At 38.0% G+C, this 24,081-nt stretch overlaps 1 protein-coding gene across 1 annotated transcript; it reads right to left on the bottom strand.

The window, feature by feature from the left end:
* Window positions 1-1,606: 1,606 nt before the first annotated feature.
* Window positions 1,607-22,200, bottom strand: LOC137287981 (uncharacterized). The gene is made up of 5 exons (XM_067820346.1): window positions 22,134-22,200; window positions 10,988-11,344; window positions 10,069-10,488; window positions 3,708-3,792; window positions 1,607-3,230 (listed from the first exon to the last, which is right to left on the bottom strand). The coding sequence occupies exons 1-5, from the start codon at window positions 22,198-22,200 to the stop codon at window positions 2,933-2,935; spliced, it is 1,227 nt and encodes a 408-aa protein (XP_067676447.1). The 3' UTR covers window positions 1,607-2,932.
* Window positions 22,201-24,081: the final 1,881 nt, after the last annotated feature.

Below are 24,081 nucleotides of genomic sequence, written 5' to 3'. Positions count from 1 at the left end.
AATAGTGAATTAGATTATTTGTTGTTTTATCTTTGTTTTACATACCATCATAATACAACAGAGACTGATTTCACAGTGTGAACTTGGTGAAGAGTTAGTCACTTGTGTAGACAGAAGGTCATCTTTCTGTGAAGTCGCTGTAATGAATGAATTGTATGGCTGTATTTCAGAAGCCGCTGAAAGTTGTTTTAGCAATGTTACTAAAGCATGCACAACACTGCCATTGATACCATATGTAGAGGTATCTTGTTACTTATTTGTTACTTATTGATGAGGTTAGTTTCCAACTTAGACCAATACTTATAAATGTCTGTGTACAGTGGAAATGACTCTTTGAACTGTTTTTGCAAAGATAGAATAAGGTGAAGATTATTGTTAGTTCGCAACTGATTCTTATTCATCTACCCGTTGAATGGATATCAAGAGTTGACTGACTGTACTCTATGACTTCTGGTACCCAAGTACTGCATTGGTTTTAGTAGTAGAACAAGGGTTGTGCATGGGGGTGTTGTTTGCACCTCACTTTAGGTTTTATGCCATGAGAACAAGAGTGAGGAAATGGTACTTAAAAAGTTTTTCTTTTTTATGGGCACTTCACCAGTTTACCTGGCTAAGGCGCCAGACTAGTGATCCAGTGGGCTTGTGGTGATGGGATCAAGCCCACTGATCGGGCATGAAAACCTTGGAGGCAACTTTGTGTGCAGACTCTGTGTTGTCACACCCCGTAGTGTGCAGTACACGACCTGTGCACTTCAAAAGAACCCACAAATCTATTGGTACATGACCAGATGGTGGCCACATGAACACCTGCAGGCAGCTAGTTGCAGGTACAGCAATGTGCTGTCTACTTGGACAAAGTGCTGTAACTATGTGCCCCAGTCCTTCCAGCCTAGTGGTTGCAAGAGATGCTTGAACCCCAAGGAGTTGAGATTGATAATTGTGCCTGTTGTAATGGACAAGGTACCAAAGGGATTGATGGTACAATCTTTCAGTAACACTTCCTTGTCCACTTTGACATGGAAAGGGTTCCAGGCCGATTAATATTCTGAACAAGTTTTTTTTTTTCTAAACAGACCCAGACCACCTTGTATTCCCTCCCTTCAATCATGGATGTACCGTTCCTTTGTTACATGTGATATTTTGCTTACTTTCAAGTATATTTTAATATATTTTCTTATAGGATGTGAGTAAATATTCAAGAAATTTTGATGCTGATGCTGATGCTGACTCTACTTAAAATCAAATAATTTTTTAATTTTTTTCTGTTGCAGGTACCATGCCAATGGTGTAAGCAATAGAGTAATATGATCTCATACTGCGAATCAGTGGCCTGTCACCTGGGATTGACACATATATTCATATACTCCAAATGCTTCTGATTAGCATAAATTGCATCCTAGGGTTTGTTAGCTCAATGCGTTTGATTAAGTTTGACCAAAATGGTTGGTGTTGAGACACTTGGCAGTCCATTCACATTTACCAGACACACACTGATTCAAATGTAATACTAGGTGCCATACACCAAGATCAATCAATCTCATGTTCATTACCCTATGCACAAAGCATAAGAAACGTGATGTTAAAAGATAAGAACCGAAATATGTTAGCATTAACATGTTTATTCCATAATGAGCTTGTGATGAGGCTGATGCATGCCAATATAGTTCAGTATCACCACATACATGTCATAGCCCATGCAAAATTTTGTCAGCTAGTAATTCACATTTCAAAAACAGAGGAAGGTATAGCAGGAAGTCATTGCAAATTCCAGTGCAATAGCTGTGCAAGAATGATGCACTGGGTGTGGGTTTTAATTCCATGTTCTGTTGAATATGATCCGTTGACTCACATCAACATATTCCTGATTGTGGTTTGCATTCAGTGGTCTTAAATATACTTCCCATCAAAAGTATAGACTCACTAGTGTGAATATAGCCACTTACTTCAGTCAATAGTTCTAAACTGAATTTTGCATAACTTTTGATGGGTTACTGCCAGTGTTGACAGTCTCTGATGATATATGATAGATGTTGAATGTTAACAAGTTCTGAAATAAAAGATTTTGCCATTTCATGTGAAGGAGAACATTTCTTCACTTCATCGAGTCTGACATGACACTGGATTTTATGATTACATATTAGGCCGTGAATGAAGTTTTCTATGTTGCTGTGTAGCAGGCTTTCCTGTAACCATGACCTTTTCATAAGTTGTATGCACAAAGCAATCTGTTGGACAGATGTATTTACAGTCAATACCAACATGAGACTTGGTCTCCCAATGTTAACAATATGTACAGGTAAAAATACTACTGAAAATATATACAAATAGGGTGATACCGATGCCCATTTAGACAGTTCCTGTTGATCAGTATGGAAAGTGACAGCCATCAGTGATTCAGTTTTCAGTTTTCAGTTGAGAGTTCCCTCTTTTGCATTGTATTCCTTGAATATGTAGTTCATGAAAATATTTGTACACCATGTAAAGGAGGAAGAAAATGGAAATCATATAAATGTTTGTTTGTAGTTATTGTTTAAATGTGTGTTGATATCATTTGTATGTGCATAAATGTCTATTTTGAGTCATGCCATTGAAATAAAATGTGGAGGCAGATGTGTTCAGCGTACTCAGCAATGTAGAAGATATAATGCACTAGCTGTACAACTCTGTCTCCTCTGTCCTTGAAGGCAGGGGCTCCTCACAGTTGCATTTGGTGCAACAAGTGAGGTAAAGTCAAAAGGACAAATTCACATATACCACTGTCAGGTTTGTCAACAATTATTCCTTATCACATAATTTGTTGTTTGTTTAAAGTGTGAAAAAAGATCATGTTAAGTACAAGACAATCCTTTATCTAGCACTGATAGTGTTTGTGGAGAGGACTCCACATTATTGATAGATCGTCTGCCCACATGAACTATCAGTCGCTGGATGTCTATGCCTCAGAGCGGTTGTGTGTGCTGCTAATTGTGCCAAGGGTGTTGATGTTCACAATGCTGCAGTTGTCATCTGATGTCACGGATTGTGTGTCTGGGCTTGGTTCTACACGGATGTTGGGCAACCATGTTGTTTTGCCAGTTGTTGCATCTGTCTCTGAGCTAACAGACTCTCGGTTGTTGCTGAAGTTGTCGTAGCCACGCCGGAATGTGCGGGCAGCAACCGTGTGAGCCAGGAGGAAGTCCCATACAGTGCTGCTGTTGTTGGCTTTGGTGGTAGACAACTTCCTTCTCCTCCTGCAAGGAGATGTGAATGGATAAATGTAACCCATGCAGCTGTATCAGTTTGTTCTTCTTCAGGTTGAATGTCTACATGACACTGCTTGTACTGTAGCTTAATTTGAAAATCCATTGTAAATGGAAAGCTGTTCAAGGCAACTGTTGAAACTTTAGTAAATATCAAGGCCAAACAGTCTGGGGAAGTGTGATCCTCTGAGTTAATATAAAATCAAAACCTGCTTTTATGTTGAATAAACAAATTCAACACTTTCTCTGGGTAGACACTTTTGAACAGGATTTACATCTCAGAGAAGTGTTTCTCTTGGGGTCTCCCAAAAATGCTTTCCTAAGGAGGAGTGACATTAGAATTGAGTCTCAGAATATGAGTCCCAGGCCTCCAGATATATCCTAGCCCTCTATCCAAATCTCCCTTGTTACTCCTGTCCTCAAAGAGTTATTTTTTGGCTGTGAAGAGAATATAGTGGTGATACATACCTGCCCCAGTAAAAGATGAAACCAAAGATGGTCAGCATTAGTCCAACAATGGCTGCAGTCATCCCTCCCATCATTCCTGTGGTGACTGGAACAGGATGACACACATTAACACAAAGAGAACTACAATATACATCTTATGGTATAGGACTTCACTTCCGAGGCTTCATGTTGAAGATTCAGCAGGTACATGGTGACATGTACATGGTGGTATATGTATACAAAGCAGAAATGAGAAAGGCCATTCCATGTTCATAAGAAATGCTATATGAAATTATTGTATCTGCTTCTTAGCCAGTGAAATTTGTGTCACAAACACAAAACAAAACATGCAAGTCAGTGGTTCAGCTGAAGAATAGCATGGAAAGAACATTTCTTGATTAAGCTTTAATGCAGAAGGACACCAAAGGTTAGAGCCACAAGAATATTGCTCAACATATTTCAAAGATTTTCGTGAGAGGCGACTAACAGGATCGGGTGGTCAGACTTGCTGACTTTGTTTACACATGTCATCGGTTTCCAATTGCGCTGATCGATGCTCATGTTGTTTGTCACTGGATTGTCTTGTCCAGACTCGATTATTTGCAGACCGCCACCATATAGATGGAATATTGCTGAGTGTGGCGTAAAACTAAACTCACTCACTCACCCACTATTTCAAAGATTTTATTTGGAAACTTGAAGTCATCCTCCTTGACATTCAGTTTGGTAAAGGGCATTTTGTCAGAGTGATAATGCATTTTACATAGGGTTTAAATATGAAAAAAACAACAGACCAATGGAGGCACAGGTTAGAAATGGTCTTCAACAACCCATGCTTGTCGTAAAAGGTGACTCATGGGATTGGGTCATCAGGCTTACTGACTTGGTTGGCACATATAATCATATCCCAGTTGTGTTGATAGATGCTCAAGCTTTTGATCACTGGATTGTTTGGTCTCACTTATTTGCATACTGTCGTCATATCTAGAAAATTGCTTTTTCTGGTGTTAAAACACCAAACCAACCAATGAAAAAAAGGCAGGCACAATGGTCTCCATTATGCCAAGAGAAATAGCATTGGTTTTACTTACTGACATCAGACCATCAAATTACCCAAAATGTAAGTTAAACATATTGACATATTACCTTGTTTTGACCATATTAATCAGAGAAAAATATTCTAGTTTCTATGCATAAAGTAACAAATCAGCATACTGGAATATGTGATTTGTGGATTGTTGTTTCCTATATGCCAAAATATGCTTTGTCCCAAAATGTTGCAAGAATGGCATGGTATATCATTGATGAGTGCTCCAGCATTCCTTGTATTATTTTCTTTTGAAACTGCACCTGTCATTAGCTTTCAGTTTCATTTAACCGTTGAAGTATGGTCATCATCTCAAGTAACAAAGACCACATAGAAATTGAGAAATGAGTTTTTTCCGTGAGCATATAATTTGAGTTAGTAGATTACAAATGAAAAATGGAACGTTTAGACAATTCTAAACTTAGTTCTTTTCTGCAATTGCAACAATGCTGGTAAACCTTTTAGGCTTTTGAGAATATACATGATATTCATTACACCTTTCCCAAATATTCCCTGTGAATGTAGAGAAAGTTCTTCCTTGACTGGGATTATGTTGAACATTTTTATTCCTTTTATTCATTTTTTTACTTACTTTTATTATTTTTAGACCAAAATTGAAAGATACAGTAATCTGAACCTATGGTTGTGCCTTTTGCTATTTACAATTTTTTGGCTTTTTCTTTTTGTTTATTTTGTTTTTCCTTGGAACGTTTTGGTCTTAGGCCAATTGGTGGGGTGTGTTCGTTTCCGGAGCAGAACACGAAAACTTGTTCAATATTTCTAGACCAAGTTTGGTAGATACATTAGTCAAAACCTAAATTGGTGCCTTTTGCTATTTACAGGATTTTGTGATTTACTATTTTCTCAGTTTTCATGGAAACGTTTGGACTAAGACTCAAAAGTGAGATGTGTGTTTCGTTTCCGGAGCACAACTCAAAAACTTCTTAATATCGTTCTGCAAAACTTGGTAGATATGTGTGACAGACCCCAAAGTGGTGCCTTTTGCTATTTACTGCTTTTTGTGATTAATTATTTTCTTGGTTTCCATGGAAACGATTCAAACTTAGTCTCAAAATGGAGGCATGGGCTTTGTTTTTGGAGCAGAACTCAAAAACCGTTCAATGTTTTTCTGCAAAACTTGGTAGATATATCAGTCAGAACCTAAGGTGTCTGTGCTACTTACAGGTTTTTGTGATTTATGATTTTCTCGGTTTTCATGGAAACAATTCGAACTTAGTCTCAAAATGGAAGAATGGGACTTGTTTCTGAAACACAACTCAAAACCTATTTGAGATCATTCAGCAAAACTTGGCAGATGTTTGAGGCAGACCACAAAGTGGTGCTTTTGCTATTTACAATGTTTGGAAGTTTTACTTATCCCAGTTTGCATGGAAACAATTCAGACTTAGTCTCAAAATGGATGGATGGATTTTTTTTCTGGAGCACAACTCAAAAGCCATTTCATATCTTTCAAGAGATCTTGGCAGATATATGAGATCTTGAAGTGGTGCCTCTTGCTGTAATATATATATGACATTTATATTTTTCATGATTTCCAGGGAAATGATTCAAACTTAGTCTAAAAAATCATTAAGTAACTGTCCATTCAAATATGTGTGGGCCAGGGGGGATCTGTCATCTTCTAATCACTCTTGTCTTGACTCAGCAGTGTCTCCCTAATTGCAGTGTCTCTCACCTTTATTAACTTTGGGAATATAGTAGTGCAGCATGTTTATATATGCACTCGCCTGACACAAAGCTGTATTTTCACAAATTTAGTTGATAAATAAATAATGTAGTAATGCTTACTCATAATGGTTATGTTGTTTGGGGTCTAGTCAACTGGAACAACTGCCAACCTTTCACGTCTCCCAGGGGATGTAGCACACATTTTGAAGCATATCAAGATTATATACTAATGTTAACAAATAAGGGAACACATGAAAGTACAAGTGTTCCTTCATTTTTTGTCAGTTGTTTTCACAATGTATGTATGCACTGTGGGTGAAACTTTGACAAAAAAGCAAGGAACACTTGTACTTTCATGTGTTCCTATATTTGTTCCCATGAGTATACATTATTGCGGCTACATGGGTAAGAAAGAAGTGTTATTTGTTCATATGACCCATGAAGGTCTGGGGTAGAATAGGTCTTCAGCAACCCATGCATGCCACTTGCCATAAGAGGCAACTATGCTTGTTGTAAGACCAACGGTATCTGGTGGTCAGGCTTGCTGACTTGGTTGGCACATGTCATCAGTTCCCAATTGCGCAGATCGATGCTCATGCTGCTGATCACTGGATTGTCTTGTCCAGACTTGATTATTTACTGACTGCTGCCATGGAAATTGCTGAGTGTGGCGTAAAACTAAACTCACTCACTATTTGTTCATTGTCACATTTCTTTAGTATCACTTCATGCCAGTCCAATTGAGTCCATGTTAAGAAACTGTGGGATGTATGTGATGTATGTGTGTGTCTTGATGCAACATGTGTTGATGTTGTGTGTTGGCGATGTTTATGTGTGTATGTGTGTTAATGATGTATGTGTTGTGTGGATGATGCGTATTGTTGTTGATCGTGCATGATGTGTATGTGTGTGATGTGTGTCAGTGATGTGTGAAGATGGTGTGTTCGTGATATGTATTGCTACAATGTGGATGTGTAACTTCACCTATGAAAGCAACATGTGACACTCCCTTTTTCTATTATGTGTTCTCTTTCCTTCAAGTTATTTATTTCCAAGAAGTATTCATAATTATATTGAGATCTAATCATATCAGGAAGTAATGTGGTGATATGTCGAGTCATTGTGACATCAGGTGTGACCAGCTGAATTTTTCTCAGGTCACTCAGTTCAGTGTGCTTTGTAATCAGGAAATCAACTGAATGTTTCCTGATGTGACAATGTTCTTGTGACATTGTTTTTTGTTGTAAAGTAATATAGCTAGAACTCTGATGACAGTGGCGAAAATTAATAAACAGAAAAACTATGTAAGTAACTAGCTTCTGGATGTGATCTTATTATGCTTAAAGGGGCACTGATGCGGAGCAATATCCGTGGACTGGTGTAAACTTTTGTTATTGTTTTTCTCCCGTGAGTACCCGGATGATATCCCAGGATTCGTGACTGGTTCGTGACTTCTGCTGCGCAGTCCGTAAGCGCAATTGATAGTTTAATTATAGACAGATCAACTTAGGTGAAGTCATTTTACTTCATTACAAATGTATTATGAAAACAAATGAAACACTTTGAAGGTTAATCATCTGGCAATGGTAGAAATGGTAAAAAAAACCTATTAGGACGGAAAAATAACGAAGCCAATGTTCGTCTCTGTATTTTGTCTCATAACCCTAATTAGTTTATTGTCATATCTGTATGATTTTGAAAATTAACGGTCTGCTTATAATCATAGTAAATTTCTAAGATGACAGCAACATTTATACATTGTATAGATTGCCAATGTGGATCCTATTTCACACACATAAGCGATCTAGTGTGTGTTTTCTGTCATATAGATTCTGCTGAATGCTACAACAAATAAATTCAAACAAAATGCAACAAATGAATGTAAAACAGACTAATTTCATAGCAACAATGTCAGGCTACTACCTTGTTCAGGAATGTATCCATCAATATCCACATAAAAGAACGATATTCCATTCATCTGCAGCTGGTAAATAACCCTGCTCTGTGTCGTGTCTTACAACAGTCTAATTTTCGAAAAAGTAACACATCGTTTCACGTCTTTCACATTGGTGAAAACCTAATAAACCTCTTATTGGTCACCCAAGATAGCATACCTGGCAACTAATTGTATGATGTCCGCCATTCTAAGTAATTTAGTTAACCAATAATGAGCAATCAATCAATCAACGCAAGGGTGGTTAATTCTTTGAAGGGAGGATGTTGTTTTTACACTCGCACTTTACGACAGGATGTAGTCAGTACAGATTAGTACATCTACACGCACTGTCTTTTGACAAATCCGCTGTAGAAGATAAAAGTAATTAATCAATCAGTGTGTTATCAGTTAATCCTTTGATCGATGTTTGTTTTTGTAACTCAGCTGATAAACCCTCTTGCATCACTTACATGCAGATATTACATAACATACAATACATTTGCCACTACAGACCTTAATTTATAATGTTGAGTATTTACTCCAGACAGGAGAAATGCCAAATGGGAACCTTTGTTGAGTAACCTGGGTGGTGTTACTACTAATTATACCTGTTAAAAATTCATTAACTGACCATCCAGAGAATGATGACAAATAACACGTGTAGGTTTACGCCATCAAACGCGAGTTACAGCAAGGATCAAGATATGATTTCTGTGTGGCATGCAGCCTGAAAACACTTAGGGCCAAAACTCTTTTTAGGATACCAACGGAACTTCGTTATATAAGAAATACATATAGGCATTTGCTGTGTACTTTGGTAAAATAGGTGTACTAAGTTGGAGGTTTTTACGTAAGAAGATTTTCAGATTTCTCTACCAAAGGCAAAGTCATTGTTTTTAGTTTACGAATTCAAATAAATCAACCGTCTGTTTTTATTATCATAAATAATAAACCAGGGTAACTGCCAAAGCTACCCAAATTTACGTGTGATATTTGCCATCACAGCTGAACAAACACTCAAATCTGTCTAAATATAAAGCTTTGCAATCTTTCGGATTGAAATGGCTTGCTACGTGCCTGTAGGCATCACATGTTCACATAACATAATTAAATAGGATCTAATTGGATCAGTCACTGTATATGCCATCCAAGCATCCGAAAAAAATACACTGCTGGGATATTTTGGTACGATCAGACAAGGAATACCGTGGATATTTTTAAATAATGGCATATGATGGGCATCCGGCCTCCTGATTGTTAAGGCGAAGAAATTCTGCTAATATGGACAGGAGCCCAGTTCCTTTGTCCGTCACGGTCGAGGGAGCGGGCACTGACCAATTTGCAGTTTGATTTCGTAATTAGACCGTTGACGAGAAACATTTTTCGCTCCGCATCAGTGCCCCTTTAAAGATACTCCATCCTTAAATCTACACTTTTGATAGTCATAACAATTCAGGTTTTTAGTTTGGAGAAATGGTAGGCCCAATGGCCATCCTTGATATCCAGAATTGCCTCCCTTAGCTGATTGGCAGACAAGTGATCACTGATTTCGTTTGAATGATTTCCTATTGAAAGTTGCATAAATTCCTTCTCACTGTAATGGTTTTCAGGACAAGTCAAAATTACCTGTATTGTATCACACTGAGGATAAAGTCATATCATATACTCACATGCAAAACTGGATGTTGATGCTGATGATGATGACTTGACAGATGCAGATGTGGTGGTGAAGGTCACATCCATCTCCACGTGTTTCCCAGGGGATGGGGATGGGGTCATGTGGGGAGATGATCGAGACCCAGCATTTGACAAGTTAGACCTAGACCATGGTCTGTTAGGTCGGTCTGATGTCAGATGTTCTGGTCCTGACTTTGGAGTTCCATCTTTAGTTGGTTTAGAAGATGTCCCTGTATACAATTCATAGTCGGGTGTCTTAGTGGCAGTGGTACTTCCTTCCTTTTGTGTGCTTGATGGTCTGGATGTTGTTGTTGCTGTGGTGGTAGTTGTTGCTGTGGTTGTTGTTGTTGTTGTAGCTGCTGTTTTCACTGGTTTACTCGATGCTGCTACATTGTTTGGTTGACTGGTGTTTCCTGGCAACACAAACAGTAACAGCTGTTACAAATATACCTTGTTCACAGGACTTGTTTTCCTTGAAAAGATAAAATGTGACTCTGCCCTGACAACATGAAAGGTATTGCTGTTGTGCGTGAAGAGTTGGCTGCCTTTGTTTTGAACCAAAGACTGGTCATGGTGATTTTGATCCATGGCATGAGGTGAAGGAGCCCAGTTGTGACATTGTCAGGTTTTATCGGTGTTTATCTGAATGCGTTGGAGTCCCAACTTTGTCAGTATCTGGTTGTGTTGAATATGTCAGTACGAATAGCTATGGCTGTGACCCCTTTACCTATGATTGTCATTTTTATCCATTTTTGTCAGTACCTGTGTCTAATTTTGTTGTTGTCCAGTATTGTCAACGTGCTTTCAGCATCTGGCTGGGTCATCATCAAGTTGTGTCAGTGCATGATTGTGTCTTGTTTTGTTAGTGATAACTTTTGTCATGATGTTAAAATCAAGGCCTTTTGTACTTACCCTTCAGACAGATGTAAGTGAGTTGCATGAAGTTTGTATGTGACATGTAGTCCTCACTGCAGTGTCCTGTTGTGTCCAACCACTGGGTCTGCATGGAGCAAGTTGTCAGACCAGCACACACTGCCTTGTAGGGGTCAGTCCTTTCATCAACACCCCCTGGGAGAGAGAAGGCACAGGTTGTTTCTGTGAGGTAGCAACAGGCTGGGTCATGGTTTGTGTTGACTGTTGGGACTGGGCAGTTGTCATCCTTAAGCTTAGCTCCATACAGGACCTCCGTCACTTTGATTGCCGTCCCATCTTCACAGTTCAGTTCCAGGAAGTTGTTGGCAGTTCCATAACATGCATATGACTGCAGAGCTGAAACATTAGATATACGCATCCCTGAAACAACTCACACATGCAGAACTAAAACATCAGATTCATGCACAGATAAAGCATCAGACATATATACAAAGATGAAACCAGCCACACATGGAGAGCCTGAACATCAGGGCCCTTATTCTCGAAATGTTCGTAGCCCTAAGAATTCTTAACTTTGATTGTAGCCAATGTGTTAAGAATGGGCTTAAGAAGTTTGTAGGGCTATGAACGTTTCTAGAATAGCTAGCCAGATACATACACATAGGAAACATGATATGTGCAGAGATAAAGCATCAGATTCATAGAGATATGAAGAACCCCCCACACAATGCTGTAACACTACTCATTGAGCTGAAATACTAAATAAACTGAAAGACGGGATGGTGTATTATTGAGTGTTATGAAATCAAAATCGACACATATACACAGACAATCATTATGTATAGGAGAAAAGACGCCTCCAAGGTTTTGGTAGATAATGTAATACCGAAGGGGAAAGTTAGGAAAAGTAAAACCTGGGAACCGGTCTTACTAACGTAAAGTAAAACCTGGGAGGAGGTCTTTCTAGCAAAAAGTAAAACCTGTCCCTCCAAAACAAAAACCTCAAATGCGGTTATTCTGGGAAAACAAGAGATGACCTAACATATAGTGAGAAGCACACTTTAGGTTTATATCAAATGCTCTGATTCTCCCTTCTGTTACCCTGGATCCTTTACACACCTGAATATTCTCACTGTTACTGCTAAAAGCTGAACAATTTGTTCTGTTGTTGATCAGCACACATTTTCCAAACAGCCAAATATGTATGGAATATGTAACCTTTATTGTTAATGATCTGTTTTTCACTTTACCTTTCTTTTTGTTATACCTCTGACCTCCTGCTCAATGCACACACATGTATATTCAAAACAGTGATACTTTGTGTTTATTCATTTGTCATGACCACTGTGGTCAAGAGGCACACTGGTGGTCTATGAATGGTTATAAGTCCGATTAAAGGCTTGAGCAGATATACTCTGTCAGTGCATCCATCTAAGCTACAAAACATGATTAAGGAGGTGGCACACGGATTTCTATGTGTCCATGAATTGCTTGGTACATATCCTGTTGACAGTGCTTCTGACAACAGAAATGTTGCACATTTGAAGTGGTTAATCCATGACATCATCTTGGGGATGTTACATTGGCCAGCTTCAGTTGCTCATTCTCAACTAATTCGGGTCACATTTGCATGTGAGATTCTTATGCATCAAACGTTTCAGTTAAGTTTACTCTGCTTCAACAGCTGTTTCCATTTTAGCACAAGGTTACTTGATTCTTTAGCAGTTTAACAAATCAACATTTCATGGATGCTAGAATGCAAGGCTTTGATGGGATGTCCTTGAAAAAGCACACATGAGAAGTTGCGAAGGCAACACCTACACCTCTCCTGTTGTGAATCAAAGGATCAATTGTTTGATGGACTGCCTGTCAGTGATCCAGAGTTTTTTCCCATTGAATCTTCTTTTTTAATCTAATTCTTCTATTTGATGAGCACTAGGAAATGAGAATTGAAAATATTACAAAATTACATCAATGAAGATAATCTGATTAATGTAATATAATGATATAAATATAATGAATTTTGTACATAGGATAATTTGGAAATTTCCTGTGTAAGTCATTTAAGCCTTGCTCTTTGAAGGTGATTATTGGACATGTAACCTATGACAGTTTTAGTTTAGCAGGATTCAGTAGCTTGAGTTCCAGCTGCCATGTTCTTTACAACTACAAAAGAAGGATATAAGCCTCCTGATAAAACTCAATATGAATATTTAGCTTCTCTGCATATATCATATGCTCCTATCCCTACATCTGGAGTCAGGTAAAAAGGTTAATTACCCTGTAAATTTTTCTGAGACGAGACTTCACTGTTGGGCAAAGTTGTGTTCAAACACCATTTTCAAACATAACCTTTCATAATGGAAGTTTTTGTCGTCCATGTTTGAATGTGACTGTTGAAAGCATGCCTGCGGAATGCGATAACACTCCCAAATAAACTTTACATTGGTATAGATCGGTAGGTGGTTGTGGCTGAAGTTTACTGTTGTGTTTTGTTGATCGTGCATGCTGGTGTTGGTGCACTATTGGCAGAACATGACAGCTGCACATGTTGTCAAGCAGCAAGTTGTCACAAGCAGTCCTGACTTAACGCTGAAAATGTCCACCTTTGCATAACTTTACATAATGTATGTTTCTAATGACTTTTTTGCAAAATTTCATGCTTCTTTCCACCTAACTATTGGGGATTGAGAAACAGTCCATTGTACGCATCATCAACTGAAATGGGGATCTGGATGCTGTTGTTCAAAACAACATTAGTCCTAAGAGTGTTGTAAGCCTGTGTTTAGGCATGGACGTTAACAATCACCTTGTGTTAAACCTATTTTATTGTCTACAATAACAAGGGATTTGGCCGAAGTGCACCACTTATTGTCATGTTCTCCTGCTGCCACTTCAGTGGTAACTTTGCCCTGCAACATATGTTATTGTTGGGATTTCACTTTTTTAGTAAAGTACAACTTCTAGTACTTTTTTGGTTGAGTCCCATCCGGGATTTTAACCCGCACCGTCAGAGTCAGGCACCTAATTGCCTGCACACAAAGTCAACTGCCTAGCCTGTCAGCCACTGCAACTTTCACTTTGCTCTGTACAACAAGACCTTGAAGGTTTGATATGGCACCTTACATCATACCCCAAGAAGCTAAGTTGTTAAAGCCTTCGTTCATGACACTGAAGTTCAGGGTTTGACTCCATGCTTGGGTACAGTGTGTGAAGCCTGATGTTTCATGCTGTGTCAACTTTGGAAAATTTCTATGACATAGGAATAACACCCTTATTCATCACCTAGAATAAGAATTGCTATGTTGAAATGTGCAGTAACCAGACTTTGATACTGTTCTGATATGCACCTGTGTATATTGGGAACATTACTTTGTGGTGATAATCAGGTTGTTTCCTTGTGTTTTGGCATCCACATGTCAGCCTGCATTTTTAATGCCACAAATTTCCTTATGTTGAATAGTTTGTACTTTCATTATGAAGCACTTATTTGAATTTTGTATAGCTTTATTATGCCATAGATCCTGAAATATTAAACTGTTAATATATACAATTCTCTGATTACTCTGAGTTTCTGTTTTGACTTTATGAACTGTGATAAACAATGTGTGGCAGCGATACTGTATTCCTGCATTGCTGCACTAAGTTTTGGGCTTGATGAAGTAGATGAGTAAATATAATAAAGTCACTATAGTCACTGATATTTCACTGTCATTTTGACAAACCTGGAAAACTGTTTATGATCAAGGCAGATGGGTTATGTTGCACAATGCATGTGGGGAAGTTTGTATTACACCGGTTGTCTTTCTTTCAATGATTCAAGCCTGAAGCTAGCAGGTTTGCCATGATGATCAGTAAGTGTAATTGACTCCTATTTTACATTTTTTAACAGACAGATGTGGCAGATTTCTTTTTCATTTATTTCATAAGGACACACAATCTTCAAAAAGACTTGTCATTTACAAATATTTTCTTGAACTACATTCAGCAGGAGTAATGGGACCAGCCTCATGTTTGCTGCTCTTACTCTGTGTAGTGTTGCCTTACATTCTGAAAACATTGTGAAGATTTTGGACAGAATTTATAGGTGATTCACTATTGGGTATGTTTCAAGGTAAATATTGTTTGGGGAGTGTGGTCTTGGCTTGCAAACTTGTTAAGGAGAGATTTTGGGGGTTAAGTGTTTACAGAATTTAAGAGTGAAAAAATTGGTTGCTAGGTTTGGAAAAAGGTTGAAATATTGCATCATACAATCATACATGATTGTTTAATCATTTTAAAGTTTCAGTTTGATTTAAGAAATTTATATCACTTTAAAATAGCAATGTAATTATTGCAAATCGTTGTGGAAGACATGTTTGGCATTTTCCATATTGAGATCACACTGCTGACTTAACAGTTATTGGCTCATAAACATGATTACGTATCACTTTTGTTTATTGAAACCTGATGTCCTGTTTTCACATTTATTCATTCATTGTATTATCAGAGGCCCCCAAAAAGCAGTGCATTTATGTGCTGGGTGGACAAATAGCAATTGATGTTGCAGGTATGCAGCCTAAAATGAACACTATATTTCATCACCTGTGAGTTATTCCCATGGTATATATAGTATATACAGCATGCCTGACCAGACAGATTAGTTTTTAGCAATGTCAAACAGAATGATGTTGTCTTAGAAAAGTAGTTCATTTGATTTGATATAAGATCAATATAGCAAGGTAATTAAGGCTGTTCTCATGTTTGTGCCTGTCCAATATGGACAATTCAGTAGTCAAATATCCATATGGAAATGGTCACCTCCAATATACACAGGGGCACGAACGTGTTTATGCCTGGCCAACTATTTTCTAATGCTACAGGTGATCTAATACTGATATCAACAATGTTTAATTATAAATGTGCATATCTAATGTATTCTCTGTTTTGACTCTATTTGAGAAGTGTCATCGCATATCCGTTGCATATGGGGTACAAATAGAGAAATCATAGTGAGGCAGTTGCTAAAGGTTTACTTATCTGTGTGTGTACAAAATTTCATGTGGACAGATATTTAGGGGTTATCTTCTTTAATACTATGGCAGAGAAGTTAATTTTTTATGAAATATATTTGATATCCATCATTTTTTTATTACTTTAGGAGAGTTAAACAATTCTGTGAACTTCACAATATTTGGTCAAAATCTATATTGCCATCAGATATTCTTGTAATGACACTAAATGTAGATTAAAGCACTAATGACTTTCCTAATGAACAAATTGTTTCATAATTTCATAATACTGTCACTTACTTAATTGTTATTACCAATCTTTTGTAATTTTTACTATTTTACTAAGTTGTGTAGTGCTTGGTTGAAAAATACTTATTTTGAACCTTTAGTTTAATGTAAGCAAATTATTCTGTGTTCTGTTTCATTTTAACATTTCTGACATTTATCTTAAACACACTCCTGGCATTATTTGTTATTTTGGTTGTTATCCCTATGTGTGTTTGGCACTTTGACCTATCTTAAAAGAAGATATTCAGTATCTCTGGCCTTGGAAATATTAGGAAACAGAGTTAAGTTTGAATCCCATACACAATGGGCATCGGAGGAATGCTTGAAATACTTGAGACACTCACACAACATTGATATGAAACAATGTTTTATCAGTCCGCATTGTTAATGTGTATTCCATTGTTTGTTTTCTTGAGTATATGCTGATATGTGAAGAGGAATGTAACTAAATATTTATCTTGGGTCATGCTAGTATCTTGGGAAACTTGGACACTTTCAAAGAGAGGACATTGCCAGCGTACAGTACCTTCAGTGGCTGACAACACTCTGGATTACCCACAAGGACAAACTGTTGTTGTATTATGGCTTAAGGATATTTGACTTGAACTGGTCCTGATGTGATCCTTTGAAGCAGACTCCTTGGCAGTCGGGCATGTGTGTGCATGGCTGATTATCTGACATGACAGACTACAGACAAATGTCGCCTTAATGAATCAAGTACGCTTTTATGCCATTGAAGGGATCTTGCCAGGCAGTTTGTGTCCATGAACAAGAACATGTCAGCAACTGTTTAATGTGTACCTGTCTTCATTAATCTGTGTAAGTGGCTGGGAGGACTCTGTAATTTTGATTTGTTCCTTGTCAAGAATCAGATGCTGGTTGAAGCACATAATCAAAGAATTTACCTCATGTGTTATGGACTTATGCACATTGAGGAGCATGTGTAAACAAGCTCTGAAAATGTTTGATTATCATTTCTTCCTTAGAAAGAGGAGTTTTTAGAGCAGCCTACCCACTTTTCATTCTTATGTCAACATGGTCCTGTGGATAGAAGAGACGTATTGCTGTAGTTGCTTGACAGCATTGCGCTCGGTATAACGGAACATTTAAACACCATTTACAGCCTATGTATGTGGTACTAAAAATGCTGAATTTAAATATTTGCTGTGGCCATGCACTACTGTCATGCAATGCATTTTGCAGCATGTTATTATCCCATTATAAACAACATACATTGGGAATACAAAAATATAATTCTTTGCTAATTTTGAAATGTATGGGACTGTGGATGCAATTTGTACAATTTTATAATTGTTCATTGCTGATAACCAGGCAAACCATTGTGTAATACTGTGCTATGCTTAAAATTTCATTTGCCTGTCAATGAAACTAAAGAAGATGTTAGATGTATTTACTGTCAAATCTAAACAGTCACTAGTTTGTAATTTATGAAATTTCCTTGCAGCTTTCTTGATTTTGTTTGTTTCGAGATAGCTGTAAGATGGCACTGTGAAAATAAGAATGACGGATGCTGAAGATTTAACATGTTTACACTCTGTCTTTGTATAGTTAAGGATGTAATGTACATTATAAAACAAAGTAAGCAAAATATATCCATTACATTTCATTGATATATTTTCAGGGAACACATTAAAAAAGCAAACACATTGGCGAACTACATTTTGGAAAAATTGTGTAAATTATCATATAAGTATTGACTTCTAAAATTGTTCTTGTCTCTGAACATTATATTTTAGTGATCTTCACATAAATCTGATGATGTAATTTTAAATTTCTGTGAGCATAGTTTTGGGCCAGGATGATATGTGACGTTCATGACTGGTACATTTCTCAAACATATAGAACAAAGTAAAATTAATGTAATTAGATAACGTAAATCAAATAATGCAGTGATATTAAGAGGATTAGATAACGAAAATCAAGTAGTACAGTTATGTTTACGAAGATATCATAAATCCAGGAATTCAGTAGTGTTAAGAGGATACGATAATATACTAGGCACATAAAGAAACTGTGCATACAAAAATTTAAAATAAAAATTTATCAAACTTGTGTCGACACATAAGGATTTAAACTCAGAAATTAATGACATGTATCCATTATGCATGCACATGCACAATGCATGTGCATTCCAGGAAAGAGAGACAGAGCAAATGAAATTAGATGACTATTGAAACGCATAGCATGCCCAGGCTAACGTCTGCACAATGTCATGAGGCCATTGGGATGAGGACTGTGGAATGTCTCAAAGACAACGCCAAGACAGGACAGATGGATGAGGGTGATCCATGATCTTCACCACAGGTTTCAGACTGCAGTGATGACTGCCCGGACCATCCCAGGACTTCACCGTATTCACCCCAACACAGTTCAACAACGTTTATGTCATCATAGGATCAGTCCACAACATCCCGCCATACGACCTATCCTGACACAACGTTATCGACAAGCTTGCCAAATGGAGTGCCGAAATCATGTCCTCAGATCCTTGTTTTGGTGGAGAAATGTTGTTGTTGCAGATGAGTCCAAGTTTAACATTTCCCGTAGTGATGGACATCAACGTGCATATAGACATGTGGGAGAACATTATGCGCAGGATGTGTCTTGGAGAGGAATTGCTTTGGTGTTTGTTGTGTGATGATTTGGGGTGGAATAACAGCACAGCAAAGAAGTCCTTTGGTGATTGTTCAGGGCAACTTAGCTGGTGTGGCCTACAGGGATGAGATTCTTCGACCTGTGGCAATTCCTTTTCTGCAATGTCATGGTCCTGGGTTAACATTCGAACAGGACAATGCCTGCCCTCATAAGGCAAGGGTTGCTATGGGTTTCTTGCAACACCACAACGCTGACTTACTGCCTTGGCCTGCAGATTCGCCGGATCTCTCCTCAATAGGGCATGTTTAGGACAAGATGGATTGACATCTACGCCGTCTTCCTCATCCGCCAGGTAGCATCCTTGACCGTGCAACAGAACTTGAGAGAATCTGGCGTGACATCCCAGTACCACTCATGGACTCGTTACATTATTGTGATTGACTTTTCAATTGAAATTTGTTTTGGTCTCATGATCCCTCCATTAAAATCTATATACACCTTTGACATTGTTATCATACTTATCAACTGGGATAATATTTTGACAATGCGTGGTTTCTTTATGTGCCTAGTATATAATCTAGGGATAGGTTAACGTTAATAGGATATGATAGTGTAAATTCAAGCATATAGTGATTTTTACAGGATTAGATAATGTTATGGAATAAAGAATGAGTGATTGAGTTTGGTTTTACATCGCTTTTAGCAATATTCTAGCGATATCACGGCGGGGGACACCAGAAAATAGGCCTCACACATTGTACCCATGTGGGGAATCGAACCCGACGAGAGAACGCTTTAACCACTAGGCTACCCCACCGCCCATGTTATGGAATAAGGTATTATTGATCTAAGTATGTTATTTTGAATTTCTTTCAGTGATGATGGACACAATTATCAATATGATGAAGATCATAGACATTCACCAATTCCTGATTTACCATATCAGTTGGATTGTCTCTGTGTTGTATCCTGCTGTGTGTCTGCTATACCCAGCCATCATATATAGTCGCTGATTATATCAACCACTGGTTTATGTGTCTCAGAGTGCCCACATGTCCTAGATGGTTGTTTATGCTGTCAACCACTGATTCGTGTCTGCTGTACTCAGGCATCTTATGCTGTTGCCTGTTCTATCAGCCACTGGTCTGTGTGTCTCACAGTAAAGTGGCACAGTTGTAATGGTGACTGAGGTGTAAAACAACTTGGACGGAATATTATCTCTGTTTTCATTGCAAGTATCCCATCACCCATCTTACACAATTTGTCAAACATGCAGCTTCTGAAGGCTGTTATCACCTGAAAAATTCCCTCCTTTAAACATCCTCTCTTGTAATGTAAAGGCTCTCCCAATACCAGCTCGACTTTAATGTGGAGACTCATCTGAATGCTGGCTATTGTAAACAAAAACTGATTGAAGGCTGTTAGAGCACTGCAGTATCCATTGTGTTAGAGGGTGTTGTATGTGTGTGTGCGTCACCACCAATACAGATTGTAAATAAACTCACATGTGATAGCTCCTTGGTGTGAAAATCTCATCAAATTTTTATGTTTAAAAACGCTTGAAGTTAAACCTTTGTGAAAATTTCTTTCACTTGATGGTCTTGAGTTGAATCATATTACTGAAGTAAATGATTCATACATTTGATCAACTGTGATTCTTTGTGTTCTTACTGAGAATGTTGGAATAATCTTATTGAATATAAGAATGATGTTTTCCGACTTACAACACATTGAAGCAGTAACGCCAGTGTTCGAACGGTTACGTTGACATTTCCCTGTAACATTTAATGACTGTCATATCTGAGGCCTCATGCTTAAACAGATTTTAAGAAATATGATCAAATATGGGGCTCATGATCTGTCTCTTGAAACCATGTTGTTGGTTTGATCTCAGTAAAGGCCATTTTGTGTCACTCATCACAATCTGGTAGTCACTTTCAAGTTTTTGTTTAAGTTTTGTCATCCCTGCCTCAGTATGTGTGTAATCACCAGGAATTGTGTGTTGTGTTTCTATGATGTTTAAGTCTTGTATCTCTGATCTGTGTTCTTACCTGGGGTAGCCCAGTAGTTGACATGTTTTTTCATTACCAAATACACATGTTCGATTCCTTACATGGGTACAATGCGTGAAGCCCATTTCTGGTGTCATCTCTTGTGATATTGCTGGAATATTGTTATAAGCAGTGAAAGCTAAACTAACTCACTCATTCACTTTATCTGTGTTTAAGTTCTGGGATGAAAGTGTTGATGCCATTATGTATGCATGAAGTCTGTGTGAATGTATTGTCTTTCCTGAATGTGTGCAGTTTATGGATTGCCCATCAGATATACTAGGTATTTTTTTCAAAATACATGTATGTGTAATCTCCATCATGTTTCACATATAGTTTCTATGGTTTGTGTTTAGTGTTTGTCTTATTTCTGTATTTTCGGGAAGGTGTATGTAGTTACCAGAATTTGTTTAGTTCCCGTAATGGAGATATTTTCCATCATATTTCTGTCGTCACAATCATGTGTGATTTCAGAATGTTCTTCCGTAATGTGTGTTGTTTCCATCATGTTTCTGTAGTTTTCATCATGTTTCTGTATATTCTCGAATGTGTATGTGTAGTTTCTGTCATGTTTCTCTATATTCATAAATGTGTGTGTTTAGTTTCCATCATGTTTCTGTATGTTCCCAAATGTGTGTGTGTAGTTTCCATCATGTTTCTCTATATTCTTGAATGTGTGTGTGTAGTTTGTCATGTTTCTCTACATTCCCGAATGTGGGTGTGTAGTTTACATCATGTTTCTCTATATTCTCGAATGTGTGTATATAGTTTCTGTCATGTTTCTCTATATTCCTGAATGTGTGTGTGCAGTTTCTGTCATGTTTCTCTATTTTCTCGAATGTGTGTGTGTAGCTTCCGTCATGTTTCTGTATATTACTAAATGTGTGTGTGTATTTTTCATCATGTTTCTGTATGTTCATGAATGTGTGAGTGTAGTTTCCAACATGTTTCTGTGTATTCTTGAATGTGTATGTAGTTTCCATTGTGTTTCTGGATATTCCTGAACATGTGTGTTCAAAATTTCCAAATTGAGAAAATTCCATGTTAAGTAAAAACATTTATTTGTGTAGTCCTAATGACATATTTTTCAAGTTCCTGTCATAAGTTATTTTTTCATGAGTATGTTATTCTTCTGATGTTTATGTTTTTGTTGTATTATCTGACATTCGCAGTGAGTATAGATCAGCAGAAAATGTTTCAGTATCAAGAACAAATCAATGGTCATCAAATGACACCTACCTGTGACCTCTGGAAGGCTTGCAGAGTATACAGCCAGAAGTGCCAGGAGACCATCCCACAGATCCATGTTGTCCAAAAAGATGTAGACCAGGGTGGAAACACAGAACTTTCACATTGATTTTTGTCACTGTTTTCTTCACCTAATCACACTGAACACCATCTGTAATATTCACATTATGGTTTCTGTCTTGAGTTGAACGTACCGATAGTCCTTTATGTAATAACGTACTTATGTTACGTGAATGTGAGACGTTTTCGTGGGTTAACTTGGCCTGCTGGGATACCTGTTGAGAGTGAGCAGTGCTGTGTCTACATCAGATGTTGACAAGGATGGTTCAGAGTTTACATTACCCGAGCAGCCATTCAGGGCACTAGAGGGATTGCCACAGTTACACATTGGGGCACAGAATAGGTGGAGTTCACAACATTTCTGGGATATTATTATGTTGCTTTTGCAACTTGTTTCCCTTTCAGCTTATTCTTGTTTGAAATAAGAAAAGTCTAACATGCCTAGGAATGCCTGTGTTCATTTCTAAGAAGAGGCAGTATTTCTGATATCTGAGTGAATGTACACATTGCCAGGGTTGTTGGAACACCATACTGGGCCTCTTGGTGTCATGAAAGGACCCCTGTCCCTGACAGTTTCAAATCTTTCCAAGGATTTGTTGATCTGTTTCAGACTAACCCACGTGGCCTGACTGCACTCAGACTGCAGCTATCACTGAGTCCTTGGCTTCATCCCCATGACTGCTGCCAGGTTCTGGTCAAACCAACTCATGATGTCACATACATGTGTGTGTTTGTGTATGTGGTGGGCCATGACCTCAGGTCATCACCCTTGAGTGTTGTTTCATTCTGTAGATAAGGGTACTTGAACCACTTCACACCTTAAGTAGTGTAGCGATGACCCTTGTTTCTCCTCATTTCACAAAGTTGATATCTTGTTGAATTAAATCATTACTTACCTTGTGGTCTATTTAATGAGTTAGACATTGCTGGAAAGAATCTCCATTGCAGAATTGTCACATGTCAGTAGTTATATTATCCAACTGTGGAGCACAGTTTGGTAGTGTGTAAAACTGATTCATCCACTGTTGTCAAATCATTAGCTGTCGTCACTATCAGCATCGATACATTGGATACTATCTCTCATCAATACACTGACCACTATTGATCATCAATAAGTTCGGTACTGCAGACCATCAATATACTGGCCACTATTGATCATCAGTATATTGACCACTTTTGTTCATCAATACATTGGTCATTATTGTTCAGTTATACATTGGCCGCTATAGCCCTTCAGTACACTGGTCACTGTTGACAACTGATACATTGCTGTAATACATTGGCTTCAGTAGGCCATCAGTACATTGGCCACTGAATTAGGTCTTGTGGGTAAAGGAAACTTCATCTAAAGACTGAAGACAGGAGTTTTGGAGGAGTTACGAAAGTGAGTTTGTGGGATGATTTGATGACATCAAAATTGTCTAGCTAGCTCATTAGGCTAATTTCTTTGCATGGGAATTAGAAGAATAGCTCACTCAAGGCGGATGTTGTTGGATTAATTAAATCTCTGCTGTCACTCTGTTGTTAATCGCTTTCACTTAAACTCTGACAGTGCCTTAATGAAAGATTTTCACAGGTATTTGTAAATCTGCTGATGTTTAACGGGACAGAAATGTGTACTGTGAACAGTTCACATGACCCGGGGTATGTCATGGATGTGAGGAGGGATGCATTGTCTGTGGTATTTGTCAGTCCCGCCATCGATCAACAGAGCTTTTTGGTGAGCCAGGCCTCCACACACAACTACAACTTAGGCTTGGGGACTGAGCGCTGTGTGTATGATGGCTGGTGTTAACGCTATGGTGGACTGGTACAATCCCAACCTCACTATCTGAGCCTAAAACTATTGTACATCATTGTTTGTGCAGTGTGTCACCAT

This window comes from Haliotis asinina, chromosome 6, assembly GCF_037392515.1.
Source record: "Haliotis asinina isolate JCU_RB_2024 chromosome 6, JCU_Hal_asi_v2, whole genome shotgun sequence".
Lineage (NCBI taxonomy): Eukaryota > Metazoa > Mollusca > Gastropoda > Lepetellida > Haliotidae > Haliotis > Haliotis asinina.
The sequence above is the reverse complement of the archived record's forward strand: the minus strand, read 5'-3'. Positions and strand labels throughout refer to the sequence as shown.